The 17,700-nt window shown below is 57.3% G+C and overlaps 2 protein-coding genes across 12 annotated transcripts; one reads left to right on the forward strand and one right to left on the reverse strand.

Moving 5' to 3' along the window:
- The first annotated feature begins 1,199 nt into the window (after positions 1–1,199).
- FXYD3 (FXYD domain containing ion transport regulator 3) lies at positions 1,200–6,896 on the forward strand. Of its 8 annotated transcripts, none has more exons than XM_033845016.2 (7): positions 1,212–1,348; positions 3,873–3,936; positions 5,279–5,311; positions 5,419–5,442; positions 5,989–6,063; positions 6,512–6,549; positions 6,705–6,896. In XM_033845016.2, the coding sequence occupies exons 2-7, from the start codon at positions 3,897–3,899 to the stop codon at positions 6,882–6,884; spliced, it is 390 nt and encodes a 129-aa protein (XP_033700907.1). In that variant the 5' UTR covers positions 1,212–1,348; positions 3,873–3,896; the 3' UTR covers positions 6,885–6,896. The 8 variants fall into 8 exon arrangements, with proteins under 8 accessions (XP_073652714.1, XP_033700907.1, XP_073652715.1 ...); XM_033845017.2 differs by lacking the exon at positions 1,212–1,348 and adding an exon at positions 1,359–1,511; XM_033845018.2 differs by lacking the exon at positions 1,212–1,348 and adding an exon at positions 3,343–3,658.
- An 852-nt stretch (positions 6,897–7,748) lies between these two features.
- Positions 7,749–17,283, reverse strand: LGI4 (leucine rich repeat LGI family member 4). 4 transcript variants are annotated; one of them, XM_073796556.1, is made up of 10 exons: positions 16,268–17,283; positions 15,382–15,441; positions 14,868–15,076; positions 14,547–14,618; positions 13,147–13,218; positions 12,963–13,034; positions 12,560–12,729; positions 10,230–10,394; positions 9,603–10,108; positions 7,749–8,755 (listed from the first exon to the last, which is right to left on the reverse strand). In XM_073796556.1, the coding sequence occupies exons 3-10, from the start codon at positions 15,044–15,046 to the stop codon at positions 8,441–8,443; spliced, it is 1,551 nt and encodes a 516-aa protein (XP_073652657.1). In that variant the 5' UTR covers positions 15,047–15,076; positions 15,382–15,441; positions 16,268–17,283; the 3' UTR covers positions 7,749–8,440. The 4 variants fall into 4 exon arrangements, with proteins under 4 accessions (XP_073652657.1, XP_073652656.1, XP_033700823.1 ...); XM_073796555.1 differs by having other exon boundaries at positions 15,382–15,445; XM_033844932.2 differs by lacking the exon at positions 16,268–17,283 and having other exon boundaries at positions 14,868–14,939; positions 15,382–16,248.
- Positions 17,284–17,700: the final 417 nt, after the last annotated feature.

The raw sequence follows: 17,700 nt of genomic DNA on the forward strand, positions 1-17,700 counted from the left end.
GAGACCCTGTCCTAGTCTAGGGCCTGGGATTGAGAAATTGCCCAAGGGGCCCACATAAAGAAAGCGTGTAGCTGGGCGGGCGTTCCTTGCCCCACCCTTCCCCCTCCCTGCTGAGAAGTGGGGAGGGGTCCTTTCTCCCTGCCCCCAGCAGAGCCTTGACCTCAAAACCCCCTCTCCTTGTCCAGCACTCCACACTCCCCATGGTACCCTCTCCCTGGCCTGGCTCCTGCACCCTCCTCCCCACCCCCGCAATGGTGTTGGGGGTCGCCTGGAGTCCAGCTGGTGGCCAGTGCAGAGCCACCCTAGGAAGGCCCTGCCCCTCCCCGTGACCCCAATCCTCCGCCAGCCACTCAAAGGCGCCTTGTTCTCCATCCAGCCCCCAGACAAAAGTCCCTCTGTCTAAAAAGGCGGAATTGGGGGGAGGGGGCACCCCAACGGGGAACAAGTGGGGACCTGCACAGACCCCAGCTGGAAGGAATGCCATGAGGAGGAGGGACAAGAGAGGGAGGAGGGAGGGGAAGGGAGCCTTGCACAGTGCAATGCCCTTATCGGGGTGAGAGGCAGCCCCCGTCCCAACACCCACTGCGGAGACATCTGGCTCCCAGCACCCCTGGGAAGAACCCAGGCTGGGAAGGTCTGCCTGGTGCTGGGAACCAGATCCCAGCCTCCCTAGGCCATGATGGGCACGATGGGGGAGAGGTCATGGTCTACGGCCCAACAGCTCACCGCCCCCTCACACACCCCCTCCCCCCACCCCGTGTATCCCGTCCCCACCTCATGACCTTGGTCCTATCGGCATCTTCTGCTGACCCTCAAACTGTGTCGACGGCAGCAAGTAGCCCGGAGGAGGACTTTAGATCTCCCGCAATGGCCACCCATCCCCCCTCCAAGGACAACACACAATCTAAGTAAAAGAGATTAGGTTATTACAAACAAAGCATGGCCTTCCCCCCACCGCCCCGCCAGGCAGAAGCTCTGCCGTTAAAGACCTGAGCCCCTCCTCCTTCCAGGTCCTTTTCTGAGGGGCAGGTGGCTGGAGAAAGCCACCTCTCTGGATGTGAGGGGCAGAGTTCCAGCCCTCATCGTATTCTCCTTCTGCCTCGCCTAAGGCTGCTGTGACCCTAGAGACCCCAGGGAGCTCCCTGCCACTAGTGGTTGGGGGTTGGAACTGTCTCTTTAAGAGCAGGTGTGAGGTGAGAGAGCCCCTGAGCTTTAGGGAGTCAGACTAGTTCTCTACCTGCCCAGGTTTGCTTAGGGCGTGGAGGCTGCGGATAAAGGCAGGACCCAGGCTAAGCAGCCCCGCTCTCTCCCGGAACCTGAACCTCCGCGCAGCCTGGGGAGCACGCAGGTGAGGGGCTGGGGCCCCCTCCCTCCAACCCCTTCTTGGCTTTGCCCCTCCCTCCACCGCTCTCTGCTAAAGACCCCTAGAACCTTCCCCCTTCAAGGTCCTTTGCTGGGGGAGCAGATTAGAGCAAGCCCCCCTCCCCATCATTCACCACACAGGAGGCCAGGTGAGCCAGCTGGGGCGAGGGTAAGGCCCACAGATGGGACTGGGGTGTCTGTTAGACTGGTGGGTCTGGGTAGGTCGGGGGTTCTGAGTAGCACAGAAGTATCTGGATCGGGAGGATCAGACTGGCTGGATGGGTAGATGACTAGGTGGGCTCAGGGTGTCCGCATATTGGGAATGTGTGGGTCCTGGAGACCTCTAGGGGAAGGGGCTGGTGGCTTCCCGGGGAAGCTGTAACATGGGGAGGTGGCGCGGAGACTTCAGGGACACGAGGGAGTCATTTTGCTCAGGCCTGAAGGGCCTGGCCACCATCATGGAGAAACAGAACGATAGTAGGGGGTGGACGGCGGAAAGTCCTCACACCAGCACTGGGATCTCTGGGGCCAGGAAAGAGCAGAGAGGGGTGGGCGCAGCCTCCGTCTGCAGGCTGCCTTTCTCTCCAAGGCTTCACACCGACTGCAGTCGGTTCTGGAGCTGCCCTGGGGCCTCTTCCAATAACAGCCCGAACAGGGCAGGAGAGGGCAGATGCCCGGATGCCAGCTCCCAGCAGCCCACACCATGGGACAGTAGGGTGGAAATGTCGTGCAGGGGCTGGGGTACGGCTGAGACCACCCATCAGTGCCCCTTGTGCTGGGGATGCTGGGAGGTGCCTGGGGAGGGGCTGTATGGGGGTGAATGGAGCCCTCACCGGCCAGGGAGGCTTGGAGGCTCCCATGGAAAGAGGCTTAAGCGCTGAGACTCTGAGTCCCGGGTGACAGTATAGAGCGTTAAGCTGAATTCGCAGGGGTGACAGGGTTGCAACAGCAACGTGCGCTAATCATAGTGCCAACTTCATCAAGCTGTGAAGATTACATGTATGAACCAGCGCAAAGAGCTGAGAACAGTGTCTGGTGTGGGGTCAACATTCAACCAGCACCTGCTCTTATTACTAGTATTAGTGTGATCGTGGGGTGACAAAGCCTACGTGTTCGCTTTAGACTACAGGTGGTCCTTCTGCAGACCTGTGCTGGGAGCCACTAGGCTGTCCCGCTCACATACACATTCCAACTCTCCCCGCACCACCCCAAATTTGAAGGGGGGCGGTCTTAAACGCCTTAGTAATGTTCCCTAAAGCTACAGGCCCTTTTCCTGCCTGAATGCTCAAAGAAATGAATGCTCAAATTAAAACTGTGAGTCTGGTATATGGGATGAACTGGGAAGCTAAGAAGGTTCTCAGGAAAGAAATTCAGGGAGGGGGTTACATAGAGGCCAGAGAGAGAGAGACACGGGACGTGCTCTCCAGCTGCCGACAAGGAGACAGAGCAGGCAATGTCAATGGGCTTTTTACCGGGCTTAGGGAGGGTATGTGTTTTGCCGTCTGTGAAATGGGGCATATAACCAATGGCCTCCGGGATTCTTGGGGGATTACATGAGTGAAAACCCAGCAAGGTCATTTGGCGGTGCCCAGCACAGGGTGGATCTAAGTGTTAGCTCTTGCTATCAAGATTGGGACAATGTATGCTGTGGCAGCGGGGCAGGGGCGGGAGAGGGGACAGGGGGACGCACAGGGGGACTGATACCGGACCAAGAAGGGAGTGTTCTTTGTGCTGCACAGGCCTACCTGGGGAAAGAGGAATTGTCTGCTGCCAGAGGAGCTTGGTAGGGGTAGAGGCAGGACCGAGGACTGGGGTGGGATGGGCAGGGGTGGGGCAGAAGCAGGACGGTGGGGTGCGCTGGGGCTGCCCTCTCCCTCCCCCTCCCCGTCCCCCATCCTCTCTGAGTTCTCTCCTCCCCACATCCTGCCCAGAGCAACAAGAGGAGCCAGCTCAGTCCCCAGCCCTGGCCCAGCCCAAGGTCTGCGAAGTCTGGGCAGGGCGGGCAGGCTCCGAGCTGTCTATGGGAGACACTCCCAGGAACAAGGCCTCCTGCCACCTGGCTCCCAACACCCCATTTCCCAAAACACCCCAAGGCCCTGAGAGAGTCCTGAGTTAGGAACAGCCTCCGCAGAGCCAGGTCTGGTTTAAATCCCGCTTCCTGGCAAGGTGACCTTGAGCACCCACTTTCACCTCTGGAGCCTCAGTTTCCACATCTGTAAGCTGGGGATAACAGCTGGCGGCACCTTCCTCATTTGGTTGCCAGGGCAATTCACTTAAAGCCTCAAGTCCACGTCCAGTGAGTTATTATTGCTGCTCCCCCGTAGGCCTTCGTTCTCACCCAGCCCCCACTGCACTTTCCGGCTCCTTCTTATCTCTCAGCCCAGCGGAGTTTCAAGGCCAGGCTTTCTGCCCTGGGGTGAGCTGTGTACCCTGGATAAGGAGCACAGCAGCAGGGGATTGGGAACCACTGGCATCCCGGTGGCCCTGCTAAAGCTGGACCTCCCCCCTAGATCCCTCCAGGCCAGCTCTCCGACATGCAAGAGGTGGCCCTGAGCCTGCTCGTCCTCCTGGCAGGTGAGTGCCCGTTCCTGGACTGCCTTTCCCCTGACCCCCTCAGCTGGGTGGTGACCACGCTTGTGTGTGGCTCTCTCGTGCTTTCTGCCTGCGCTGTGGGGTGGTGAGTCTCAGGACAGCATCTCCTGGAAGGTGGGAAGTACCACACTGGTGATTTCAAGGAACACATAAAGGAGGACCTTTATGTGTAAAGCAGAGGCTCACGCAGCTCGTCATGCGTGGTCTTGATGTCTCCTTGGTGACATCAAGAAGGCTCAGCTCTGGGCTACTGTGTCTTTAACACTTCTTAACACTTGATTACGAGAGGTAAGGGTTTCAAGGTTATGTGGCAAGTTACCAAAGCCCCTTGTGCCTCAGTTTCCCCATATGGACAATAGTAGCACCTACTTATAGAGTCACTGTGAGGATTAAACGAGTTACTATTTGCAGAGCAGTTAGAAGAGTGCCTGGGACAGAGTAAGCACCATGTGTTTGTGCTTTAAATATAATTTAAAAATATGAACCTCCCTTTAACAAAGAAAGAACAGAGCTTAGGCCCAGAGCTAAGGCAGCCCACTGCTTCTAGCCAGAATTCAAACCTAGTCCTTTGCTTTCATTGTACCTGTTTTTTTTTTTTTTTTGCGGTACGCGGGCCTCTCACTGTTGTGGCCTCTCCCATTGCGGAGCACAGGCTCCGGACGCGCAGGCTTGGCGGCCATGGCTCACGGGCTCAGCCGCTCCGCGGCATGTGGGATCTTCCCAGACCGGGGCACGAACCCGTGTCCCCTGCATCGGCAGGCGGACTCTCAACCACTGCGCCACCAGGGAAGCCCTCATTGTATCTGTTTTTATCAGTTACATTGGGCAAGACTGCCATTCCATTCAGGGTAGTGATGTAAAGTTGCCTTTTTAAATAAAGCATATTAAGTTTATAATTAGTAAGTCACTGTAAGGGGGGTGGTGAGGGATGGGTGGGATGTGGACGTGGCAGAACCAGGAGATGAGGGCTGAGAACGCCTGGGAGCTGAAGCCACCTGTCATCTTGACAAGACCATCGCTCGTTTCTGCAGGGGGTGTGGATTAGCCAGGTGTCTGGAAACATCAGGCCAAAGGCTGGCTAGGTGGCCCAAAGCCACCCAGGTGAAAACCTATTGCAGGTGTGGGGCTGAGTCGGGGGAAACCCTCATTTCCGAGGTGGAACGTGCAGAGGAGCTAGTTTGGGGTTGGACCCCTGTGCCCGTGGGAGGTGGGGAACTGTCCATCAGGGGACCCTACGCTGAGGCCTGGAGCTCCAACGGCCCTGGCCCCAGCTTTGCCGAGGCCAGCACCCCCATCTCTCTCCTACCCCGCTTCTCCCCGCCAGGCCTGCCTGCCTTGGATGCCAACGACCCGGAAGGTGAGTCAGACCGACTCTTCTACCAGTCCCGCCCCCAAAGTCTCCCCCAGGACCCCTGCAACCCCACTCTTATCCCGGATTCATGTCCTATTTTTCTTTCCTTGCAGATAAAAACAGTCCTTTCTACTACGGTGAGAGCCTGTGCCCCTCCCTTTGCAGCCCCACTCACCCCTCAGACCGATTTTGTGCCAACGGTCCCACACAGGGTTGAGTGAGGGTCTGATGGGGGTGACCCAGGGGTGAGGATTGGGGCATTGAACCGTAAACACAGGGGATTAAGGCAACCAGGCATGCCAGCCTGGTCCTTAAAACCACCCCCACGTTTTCTTCCACGTTGCCCCATGCTCCCTCCCTCCCCTCCTCAGGCCTCTGCTCAAATGTGCCCCTTCAGCTGGGTCTCCCCTGGCCACTCTCCCTAAAAGAGCTGTCTTCTGACTCTCCGTCCCCTGGCCCTGCTTATATGTCTTCAGACCGCTTCTCTCTACCTAACTCCACGTTAGATCTCTGTCGCTTGCTGTGTAGAGACTGGAAAGTGAGTGCGGGGGCTGGAGGGCTGTCTGTTCTCTCCACTGCTGTAGCCCACATCAGGGGTGCCTAATGCATATCGTCAAGCGGTTGGGGGCTTGGATGAGGAGGGCACGGGCTGGCACCGAGGGCCCCCTCTGGGTTTCTCCTAGACTGGTTCAGCCTCCGTGTCGGCGGGCTCATCTTCGCAGCGGTCCTGTGCGCCATTGGCATCATCGTCCTCATGAGTGAGTGGAGCAGCTGGCGGGGGAGGGGGCAGCGCAGGGCAGTGGGTGTCCTCCCCTGACGTTCCCCTTTCTCCTAACAGGTGGGAAATGCAAATGCAAGTTCAGCCGGAAGCCCCGGTAAGATGGGCTCCAGGCAGTGTGCCTGCCTCATACTGGACAGACACCTTTCAGGGGGAAAGAGCTAAATTTCGCAAAAAAAAAAAAAAAAAAGGCCGGGTTTCTGGGTCTTGCCCTGGAGAATTCCTGTTACTGAGATCTTCCAGGTTTATTCTTCAGAGCCATGAATCCTCAGAGGGCCTCCAATCATGAAATGCTTTGGTCCCTGGGATGGTACAACTTTGTGGGAAAACAGCTAGGCAGATAGGTCGGGGCAAGCTGAGAATCCTCTAGCCTTGAGGGAGCGGATGAACGGGGGTAAACAGAGATCTCATCACTTTTCTTTCCCTAGTCACTATCCAGGCGATGCTCCACCTCTCATCACCTCAGGTAAGACAGGGACAGAATGGAGCTGACTGGGACATAGGGTATGAGGTGTGTGTGTGTGTGCGTGTGCGTGTGTGTGTGTGTGTGTGTGTGTGTATGCACCCTGGGGAGATATAACCTGATCCACTCTCACAAGCTGACCCTGTCACCTCTCCCAGGCTCTGAGCATAACTGTTGAGGATGGATCAGCGGAAAGAGCACCGAGGGCCACTCTTTCCCCAAGTCCTGGCTCTGCACAGGATCCTAAACTCCAGGATGGAATTCTCAGACCACCTGGCCAGGGCTCCATCTCATCTCTCACTGGAGGGGGTCTTTGTTCAATTTTCACTCTTAAATGATCTTGCCTCATGCCCAAGCAGCCTCGAAACTCCCTATGTGCGCGTTGGGGTTTTGGGGGGCCAGGAGAAGGTGGATGTGCATGGGGGCCAGCGTGGAAGCTGGCAGCTGAATCTCTCCACTGGGACAAGCCCACAGGCCTGCTTCCTCATGGCCTGGTGGACGGCATGGGGCCTGACCTCTGCCTCCGTGGCCATGGGAGCCACATCTGCCATTTAAAATGCTCTAGTAGCCACATGGGGGACATTCTGAGAGTGAAAGGGAGCTCTAGCCAGATGGAATGCTGGGACACTCAGGTGGACAGTGGGACCTTCCCAGGAAAACTAGGATGTGGGATCATCCTGTCACAACAGGAGTAGCCAGATAGCTTATGATTATAATAGTGACCCTCCGACTCACCTCAGACCCCATTTTATTATAAAAGACCCTTCCTAACACTCAAATGTTCCTGTAAGACCTTTAAATGATTCCCCATGATACTCCTAATAATATATAATGACCACACGGTGTGAGAACTCCAACAAGCCCTGAACTCCCTTGAGACAGTCTCCAATAGCCAATAAGACTTCCAAAAGTCCCCAAGAGCCATAAAAATGCCTAAAATCCTCCAAAACACCCCGCAGTATCTCCTACAATACATAAGACACGAGACCAACAATAAACCCGTGACCTGTCCCCTAATAATGCCCTTATATCCCTTGGACATCCCACTAGGCCCCCCATAATCATGAGCACACACTCCTTAGAAACCTCACGAAAGCTCAACAAGGGCAGCCAAAATGTACCCTGGGACACCGCCCCCCCATAATACCGTTCCTGGGACACGAATGCTCCTCCCTCACCCCACCCCCATGCCACAGCAGACACCCTCTCCCAAAGACCCCACAACAACCGGTGAGGCGGGTGCACAGCGCGTTTATTGAGCTCGTCCACTTTCTGTCCTCGCCCCTTTCACTGACCGAGGACGGGTACCTCGGACTCCCGGCAACAATTCTCAATTTCCCGCCTATTCCCTGCGCACGCGCAACAGGGAAGACACGCTGGGCTTCCGCCTCGGCAGCAGGCATGCGCACAAGCAGCAGAGGAAGTTAGCAAGCCCGGCAGGGAAAACTGCCCAGCTACTGATGACGTCACGGAGGCGGGCACTAAAAGCAATTGGCTGGATTGAGTTTAGAAGGAAAAGGAAAGCTATCCTCTCCGTAGTACTTTTACAGGGAATAGGAGGGTTGAGAGCGGGTTGAGCGGGGCGCTTCCAGACCTCATGGAGCTCTGCACATTACCCCCCGCCCCCCATGATTTCTGTACTGTGTCCGTGTGGCGGTGCCCCAGCCTGAGCCCCCAAGTCATCCTTGGAGGGGGAGGGGTCATCTACCCCCAGCCAAGATGTTGCTTAAGACTGGACGAGCAGCTCTTGCCTTGAACTTGGCCTGTGGTCAGTATCTCACAGGACCAGCAGTCACCTCTGAGTAGGACCAGGAGTCTAGGCGATGGGGCATCCAGAGGCCCAGGACTCCCCATGCCAGCCCTCTGCCAGCCATGTCCAGGGGCCCTTCCAGTCTCAGGCACTGAGGTCTAACTCGTGATGCTGGTAGATCTGTGTGGGGCCCTTGAAGCAAGCAGCGAAGAGGAAGCGTCTGCCGGCCATGGTGATATGGGCAAAGGCCCGGGGGGCCACCAAGGCTGGGGGCCCCAGCTCCTGCAGTGGCTCCAGGAGCCCCCTGTCAGGCTCAAGGCGGAAGACCTGGCTGAAGGCGAAGTCGCTGCCCAGGATAGCCAGCTGGTCCCTGGCGATGAGCAGTGGCTGGAAGACGTGGGCACCGCGAGAGGGAAGCTGCTGCAGCAGGCGAAACATGGAACCGTCCCAGCGCATGACCTGCGGAGGGTGGCCGCTCATTAGGGCTGGGGTCCGAGAGGGCCAGGCCTGCCCGTCAGTGGTCCTCTAGGCTTTGGAGGACCTGGGACAGCTTGGGAACAGAGGCCTGCAGGTCCCCGAACTCCCACAGCTTTCTTATCTTCATAAATGTCACCACCCAGCTGCTCAGGCCACCGACTTGGAGTCATTCTGAGCCCTTCTCTCTCCCTCACACCCCACATAGAATCAGTCAGCCCTGGGATCTGTCAGTTTCACCTACCATGGTATTTATGTCTCTCATTTATTCTGGCTGCCCTCCAGCCCAGCCACAGTCACCCCCCTCCTGGACCATCACACAGCCTCCTTCCCGGTCTTCCTGATCTCCCTGCTCCTGTCCCTGTGCCCACAGTCTGCTCCCCATGCAGACACCCTGTGAACACCTGCGTCAGATCAGTGCCTTTTAGGCCCAGAGCCCTCCCCCTGGCTGTACCTCACTCCAGAGAGAGAGTGCTGGAGGGGGTGGGCCGTCAGCCCTGGGGCTTCAGGGTGTAATGGTTGTGATTAAATGTAGTTGCTGGGGTGTGTTGGAGTTTGGCGGTAGAATCTCGGGGCCAGTGTCAGTGTTGGGGGATGGGGAGTGGTTTAGGGTCAGCCAGCCTCCAGGGCTCACAGTCTTGGAGTCAGTGTTGGGGTGGGGTCAGAGCTCAAAGGTCAGCACATTAGGAAGCTCAGCCCGTGAGGCGGGTCAGAGTTCAGAGGCCAGTGCGCAAGGTGGGGTCAGTGCTGGAAGGTCAGCCCTGAGTGGGAGTCTGCCGATGCAGGTCAGGCCTGGCCTGTGCCTGCCCCACGGGACTGGGCTCAGCCTCACCATGGAGTCCCCGATGTAGCGTGTCAGGCACAGGAACACATCTCCGCTGGCCTGGAAGTGGCGTGTGGCATAGACGTCCTCGGCCTCGGGGATGTCTGTGCGCCTCTCGAAGCGGCCCCCAAACCAGTGGAAGAGCACGGGCCGCTGCGAGGCGGAGGCTAGCAGCAGATGGGGCCGGCCGTCCAGCTCGAGGGCCTCGGCATCCGTGTCCCGGTGCCAGGCGTGCAGGCTCTGGCGCGGGTAGAAGCCGGGCCCGTCCCGGCACAGCAGCGTGGTGCTGCCCGCCTTGGAGGCGTCGGCCACCACGAAGCAGGGCTGCCCGTCCAGCCACAGGAGCTCGGCGTCATTGGGCCGCAGCAGCCGCCGTGGAGCCAGGGCCTGCAGCGGGGCCAGGCGCAGGTCGGGGCCGGGCCGGGCCCACAGCTGCGAGCCTCCCCACAGGCGGGCGGCCAGCACAAAGAGGCGCGGGCCCAGCACCAGCGGCTTGCAGGACACCACCGAGGGCGCTGTGGGGAGGCGGGGAGCAGGGCGCCTGTCAGAGGGCGCTGTGGGGAGGCGGGGAGCAGGGCGCCTGTCAGACGAGCTGGGCAGGCTACCTGGCAGGCTGGAGGATGGGAGTGGGCTTACCAGACAGCTCTTCCTCCTGCCGGAAGCTCTGCAGGCTGTAGTCCCAGGTCAGGATGAGGCAGCGGCCGGCAAAGGGCTGTGCCAGGACGACGTGGGGCTCCCCTTGGTAGGAGAAAGCCTCTACGCCCAGCGCTGACTCGCCGACCGTCTGGAACCAGGACAGCTCTGGGAGGGGGTGCAGCGGGGAGGGGAGAGAGTCAGGCAGGCCAGGGGCACCCCACGGGTCCTCATCACTGAGTCCCGCTTTGCACACCTCTGAGGTGAGGACCACCACGGTGTCGACCTCGTAGGGACATACAGTGGAATCTTTTTACCTATGGACGTATTAACTCACGACAACATGGCGGTACTCTGTTTTCTAAGCTGCCTGGCATCAGCAAAGAGCTGCTTAGAAGTAGCCATTTATTCATTCATTTAGTTTCACAAGATCCCTATGGGTTATGTTCTGTTATTATATCCACTTTATAGATGAGGAAACTGAGGCTAAGAGGCACAGGCAGCCAGCCTGTCCTGCCAAATCCATCCTTCCCATCTTCCATGAGATAGGAGAGCAGCTGGGCACAAAGCTGCCCAGCCAGAGGCCACATTAGCCCAGCACTGCCCCTACGCTGCCCCCCCAGCCTCTGAGGTCCGCTGTGGCCATGACCAGACCAAGTTCCCAGTGGAACAAAAGCAGAGTGATGGTTGTAGTGCTTGCCTTGCTTGTAGGAAGACGGCTCATCCTGGACTTGGCCCTTTCCCCTTCTCCTTGTGAACTGGCCTATGGACGGGGCCACAGCTCGGTTTCAGCCGTGGAAAGCAGGATAACACCCAGGGGCTGCCCCACCCACCTGGACTGCTCACCTCAGACCCTTCTGTTTTCTTTAATTCTTGCTATTGACAGCCTCTCTGTTACAGCACCTTAGCATTTTTGGTAACGGTGCACCCAGATTGCCCAGTGTGGTGGCGGTGGAGCCGGGTGGTGGACTCCAGTCTACAATACTTCACTCTACATGCCAGGCCCTACTCCTAGGGACCAGGGTTGAAGCAATGAACCAAACCACTGAGCATACCCATCCAAAGGGGATCTTTTAAAAATGGTCATCAAATCATGTCAGTCCCTGCTCAAAACCCTCCATGGCTTCCCACAGCCCTCTGGATAAAGTCCACCTTGTTCTCTGTGGCTTTCGAAGTCCTGCAGAGTGAGGCCCCTGCACCTTCCACCTCATCTGTGTCCTTCCCTCCTCACTCCCGTAAACCAGACGTGCCTCCCTTTGATCCTCATTCAGGACAAGCTCTGTGCTGCCTTGGGGGTCACTGCACATGCGGGCTCCTTCCTCTGTACTCCACTTAGCTACGTCCACAGCTAGTGCTACCTCTTCAGAGAAGCCTTCTCCGATGCCCCAGGTAAGGCAGGACCACCGCCTAAACTCTCTCATCACCCCCTGTGTTTATCACGATGTGTATCATACAATTATTGGTGCAATGTTTTATTTAATGTCTGTCTCCCCACCCCCAGGACTGTGACCCCATGAGGCCAAGGCCAAGGCCCGGGGTTATCTTGGTCACCACAGTGTGCCCATTGCCTCTCACAGGGACGGGCACCGAGTGGACCTCAGTGACTGTGTGTTGAATAATGGAATGAAGGGTGACTAAGTTAAACTCCCTTGTTCTGTGAATCCCAAAGACCAAAAGCATGTCTTACGCTTTGATGATGATGATGTTAGTAATGGTCTTCAGGTTTGAACTCAAATGTCCACTCCTTCCTGACCCTCCAGCTGTGCCTGGCCCCCGCTCTGGCTCTGGGCTCCCGTAGCTCCACGGTTTCCCTCCATCCCGGCCCTGACCCCTCTGTGCTTCCCCCATCCCAGGCCTGAGCATTCTGGGCCATCCCTCTCTGCTTGCCTCTGGCTGTGGGCTCTGTGAGGGCAAGACCCAGGACTGGCTTCATCACTGCTGTGCTCTCTGCTTTGCCCAGTACCCATAAAGGTACCAAAATATATTTGTGGAAAAGCAAAATGATCATAGGAAGTACTTTTTAAATGGTCGATTTTATATCAATAACAACAACGAGGAGAATGAACATTTGTGCGGGCCTCCCCTCCCAGGCCCTGCGCCAAGTACATCACTGAAGTCTCACAGCAGCCCTATGTCACTGTTTATTACCCCTATTTACAGACAGGAAAACTGAGGCTCAGGGAGGTGATGCTGCTTGCTCAGGAGACTCACAGCCAGGAAATGGCAGAGCAGGGAAGGAGGTGAGCCCCTCAGCCCTGGCAGCCGTTCCCCAATCTCCCACCTTCTTCCGGGAACGCCTGCTGTCCCTCCCACCCCACCGGGAAAGCCCCCACCTATGGCTCTGCACTTGAACGTCTTGGGGTCGAGGTGGTGGAGCTGCATGTGGGCCAGGGCGGCGGGGCCGGCACAGGCCCCGGTCCCCACGCTGGCGTTCACGGTGGGTATCCACTGCAGCAGCCAGAGGACACGGCAGTCACACTGGAACGGGTTCCCGCGGAGGTCCCTGGGGCAAGAGGCCGGGGAGGGGCTGCGACCCGGATTCCACTCCCTGCGGGCCACGCCCCCCACCCCTCCCCAGGCAAGGTTTCAGGATAGGGCCCCCGAGTGGTGTGGAAAATATGTAGGAACCATCGCAGTCATACTCATTTGTGCCAACCAAGAGTGGGCACAGATGTCCCCTTCCCCCACCCAAACATTCCCAAATCCCCCCACCCTCCCAGCCCCCTTGAGCCTCACACGTGAATCAGGGTCTCCAGGCCTCGGAACAGGAATCTGGGGAGGGTCTCGAGATGGTTATTGGCCAGGCTTCTGGTGGAGGGAGAGAAGGAGAAACCATCAGCAGCTCCCAGGATACGCTGTGTGCCTGGGTGATGGGTGCGGGGTGCCTGTCAGGGAGGGCTGGGGCGATGGGGGCACGCACAGGTGTGTGAGTGAGCGGAGTCCTCTGAGAGCGTTCTTAGAGATGGAGCCAATCTCATTGTCTTCGATAAAGCTGTGGAGGGAAGGTGGGGTCAGGGGGCGGCCCTTGGTTCCCTGCTGTGGCCCTACAGTGCTTGGGGAACTCACCCCATGGAAGCCATAGGCCACTGGAATGTGCCGAATTCTCCCCCAACAGCTTGCACGATCCCAGGGAAAACCTCCCACGAACCTCTCCTCAGCAAGGTCCCAGCCTACAGTTTCAGGACCCAAGAACCTGACCCTATGGTCATTGCCAGCCTCACCGTGAACACTGCCACCACCATCACCACCACTGCTGCCCTGATCACCAGCACCAACACTAGCACCAATATTACCACCCATACCTCCACCATCATCCATTACGCCCAGTGCCTCTACCATCGTCATCACCAACAATATACCATGTCACCACTGTCACCGATACCATCACCACCCGTTCCCATCATCAATACCAACACCAACACCAACACCATCATTACCAAACCCACACCGGCAACACTGATAAGCATCACCAAGAACACAGCCTTTGTGATCAATACCAAAACCAATGCCACCGTCATCACAAGCTTCAGCACTGGTACCAGCACTGCCAACAACAGAAACGTCACCTTTACCCCCAGCACTCGCATCATCACCCATCAGCACCACTACTGCCGCAATTTCCATACATACGAACATCTCCGCCATCACCACCAAACCCCACACCAACAACATTGCCATTACGCCAACACCAACATCCTACCCCAAACCATCACCAATACCAATACAATAATTACCGATGCCCAGAACACTGATAATTATCACTAACACCAACCCTTCAGACTTCATCGTCCATACCACCAACAGCACCATCACCGTTGGGTCCACCATTTTTATCAAAATCATCCCCACTCCGCCATCCTCAATAATGCCACCACTTCCCTGCGAGCAGCTGCACACCACCACCATTATCATCACCACCAGCACCAGCAGTCATGCTGGCGTAGTCATACTCTCATCACCACCATTACCATCAGTACCACCATCACCAACTAACTCAGAATAGTTTCCTCTTAATTTGAAACACATCTTTATCTCTGGCCTCTCTGTAACCTCCCTGGGCTCCCAAAAGTCAGGTAGGACCGGAAACAGTCATGGGTCATCCAGGCCTTTTGTGAATCTTGAAACAGAGAGGGCAGCTGAGCAGAAGCCCCAACCCCACTCAAGAGGCCAGGACCCTTGCCCCCTCCAGACGGTCCCTTGTGCAGACACTTCCTCCCCAGGGCAACAAGCCCCTATCTCCCCCACTCTAGGCGACACAGAGGGGCTCCGCCTTCCTCTCCCAGGCCCCCATTCCTGCCCCCATCTTCTGGCCTCACTCACAGGTACTGCAGGTGGGACAGGCCCGCAAACGCATCGTCCTCGATCACGGAGAAGGAGTTGGATGTGAAGAGGCTGGCAAGGAAGTTAGAAAGACATTTTTCCAGGGTTGCTGCTCCCTACCTGACACGTTAACCTTGCCCCCTCCCAACCCCAGCCCACGTGGGCATGGTCACACACACATACGCATGCCACATGAGTATGTGTGTGACACGGATGCTTTCATGGACACGCACATATGTGTATGTGTGCACACTCCCCCACGCGCGTGTGCACGGACACCCCCTCCCTCAGGTGGCCGTCGCTAAGCCGGGCCCCACTCACAGCAGGTGCAGTGACGGTACCCTCAGGAAGCTGCCGGCCTTCAGCTGGGTGACTCCAGTCCTAACGAGTGAGCTGGGGATGTGGGCAATGGTGGGCGAGGAGAAGACTGCTCCAGTGTGCCAGTCCCATCCCAGAGCTGTCTCCTGTGTCCGGGGGTGGGGCGGAGGGGACCCTGGCATGCCACCTGACCCTGGGTGTGCGTGTTTCCCCTACATCCCAGGGGAGACAGGCGTTTGCCCTCCTCGCTTGGCAAGGATCCTGGCAGCGCTCAGCCCACCCCATGGCTCTCCTTCTTCCCAGGCCCCGATGCTGACCCTGCCCTTTGGAATTTCCCTCCGGCTCCTTTCCAAATCCCAGCAGCCCCCTTTTAGGCCTCCCGACATCCTTTGCTGCCCCCCTCCCAAGATCCTGATGGGTCCCTGTTTCCTTGGGGAGCCAGCACCCTGCCCCCCAGCCCCTGGGGTCCCAGGACTCCCATCCGCAGCCTCAGGCCTCCAGAGGGCCGGACACTCACAGCGACAGCAGGGTCGGGGAGAAGCTCTCTGGCAGGTCCGGGGAGCCCTCACACAGGGCACTGTCTTTAGAGCAGGAGCAACTCAGAGGACACTTTCCCTTTGGGGGTCTCCAGGCCCCCCCCACGCCCACCCCAGCCAGCAGCAGCAGCAGAATTCCTGCCCCTCCCATGCCCCCTGACCTCCACTGAGGCACCGGCTTCTCTCTGCCCACCCAGCTTGGCCCAGGTCGCGGCCACTACATCTCCCACGCCAGGTGACCCTCCATGCCGCCCGCTGGCATGCTCTGCCCTGGCTTCTCTCTCCTCTTTCTTGGTCTCTCCTCAGTCTGCTTTGCTTCCTGTATCTCTTTGATGTCTAATTTTCTGTTTATTTCTCTTTCCCTGTCTTTCTGTCTCTCTCCCTTTTTATCCTTCTGACTCCGTGAGTTAGTCTGCTTCCCACTCTCTATCTCTGTCTCTCTATTTCTATCTGAATTGTCTCTCTGTCTCTGTTTCTCTTTTTCTCTGTCTCCTTCTGTCTGTTGGCCTCTCTTTCTGTGTGTGTCTGAGTGTGTGTGTGTGTGTGTGTGTGTGTGTGTGTGTGTGTCTCCCTCTGTCTGGTGTCTTTATTTCTGTCTCCCTACCCCCCCTTTCCAGTTCCTTGGAAGTTTCTTCCCCTCCTCCCACGTCCCTTCTCCCAGGAGGTTTGGGAAAAGGACTTGCTGGGCACCGGGTGCTCCAGGCAAAGCAGGGCAAGAAGGAGGAGGGCGTCAGAGGCCATAGGAAGAGCAGCCCTTGGGAAGGGGCCAGAGGGCCCCATGGGAGGGGAGGGGCCGCGGAGCGTTGGAGCTGCCCTGGCCCCTCCCGGCCAGCCCCCTCCCCAGATTCCCCACTCCACCCCACTCACGGAGTGTGAGGAGGCTGTCACCTGGGTGGGGACCGGATGGCTCTGCAGGCAGGAGGGGGGTGGGAGGAGAGACCACCAAGGGCTGGAGCCGCGGTGGCCACTCCCAGCCAGCCCCCTCCCCTGGCTCCAGTAGGGCTGGGTGGGCACTGGCACCCAGGCTTGGAGGGACCAGCTCAAGTCCAGCTGCTCCCTCTGGTGGCGACACTCAGCAGGGCAGCCGCCCTGCCCCAAACCCACAACCTCTCTTGCCCGAAATTAACTCCTTGAGTACCCACCACTCACTTAGGGGTAGGGAGCCAACCCAAGGGAAAAAGGATGATAATGATGCCATCCCCTTCCTTCAGCACTGACTCTGTACCACGCCGCGTCCTACAAGTTCATCTATTAGCTCGTGCTGACCTCACTACAGCCCTCCGAGGCTGATACATCATACGGCTATTTTACAAATGGAAATACTGAAGCGAGGGGTCAGGTCATTTGAGATCTAGGTTATCGAGCTGAGGCAGAGCCAGGACTCAAGCCCAGGCAGCTGGCTGCACAGTCTCCCAGTATGATTTTGCATTCCTCCTTTGGAGATCAGAGCCCATGGATACTGGCTGTTTTCGTTTGGACTCAGCGTTTAGCAGTTTGGATAGATTCTGTTCATTAAATAAAAAAAATAAATAAATGATATTACCCAATCTGAAGTAGTAGAAACGATACTCACTGAGCCCTTACTATGCATCAGTCTTGACATGAATTTACTCAGTCCTCACAACAACCCCTTGAGGTGGGTAGTATTATTAACCCCCACTTTACAGATGGGAAAACTAAGGCATGAGGAGAACACACAGCCTCTCTTGGCACTGCTGCACACACCCAGAACACTTGGAGGACAAGGGACCTAACAGCACCAGCTAGGGGTCGCCGGTCACGAAGCAGGGCACGGGGTGGGCCTGGCACGCGGGCTAGTCGGGGCTTTGGAGAGCACCGGGCAAAGCTGCGGGCAGATGAGGCCCAGGCCGCGTTGGGTCAGCTTCGGGTCGGCATACTCAGGACTGTTCCACTAACGCCTTTTACAGAAAAGTAGAAATGTGTGTCTTACTGGTAAAGCATAAATTATTAAACTTGAATATTTTTTAAAAGTATTAAAAGTGACCACCCTGACACCAGGTGGGGTCACTCATATCAGGGTCATCCCTGATCCTCAGTTTGCCCATCTGTCAGATAGGGCAATCGTGTCACCCACTTCTCAGATGTGTAGAGAATTCCTCCTCTATCTGAGAGGAGAGAGAGTGTTCAGAGCAGGGTGGGCACCCCCCAGCTTGGGGTGGATTCCGGATCCAAGGGCTTGTCCTGCACCTGAACATCTCTGTGATTTGAACAAGGCCCTTCAGGTCTCTGTTACCTCAGCCATAAAGCAGGGATGATAAACTTCTTTACAGGGTCTTTGA

Source organism: Tursiops truncatus, chromosome 19, assembly GCF_011762595.2.
Source record: "Tursiops truncatus isolate mTurTru1 chromosome 19, mTurTru1.mat.Y, whole genome shotgun sequence".
In the NCBI taxonomy this organism is placed as follows: Eukaryota; Metazoa; Chordata; class Mammalia; order Artiodactyla; family Delphinidae; genus Tursiops; species Tursiops truncatus.

Coding starts and splice junctions, on each gene's coding strand:
- FXYD3 (XM_033845016.2), top strand. CDS start 3,897: ATGCAAGAGGTGGCCCTGAGCCTGCTCGTCCTCCTGGCAG. Junction 5,312..5,418: donor GGATGCCAACGACCCGGAAG/GTGAGTCAGACC, acceptor CTTTCCTTGCAG/ATAAAAACAGTCCTTTCTAC. Junction 5,443..5,988: donor AAACAGTCCTTTCTACTACG/GTGAGAGCCTGT, acceptor GGTTTCTCCTAG/ACTGGTTCAGCCTCCGTGTC.
- LGI4 (XM_033844932.2), bottom strand. CDS start 15,551: ATGGGAGGGGCAGGAATTCTGCTGCTGCTGCTGGCTGGGGTGGGCGTG. Junction 13,035..13,146: donor CTCCGCTCACTCACACACCT/GTGCGTGCCCCC, acceptor TCCCTCCACCAG/AAGCCTGGCCAATAACCATC. Junction 12,730..12,962: donor CTGGAGACCCTGATTCACGT/GTGAGGCTCAAG, acceptor CTCTTGCCCCAG/GGACCTCCGCGGGAACCCGT.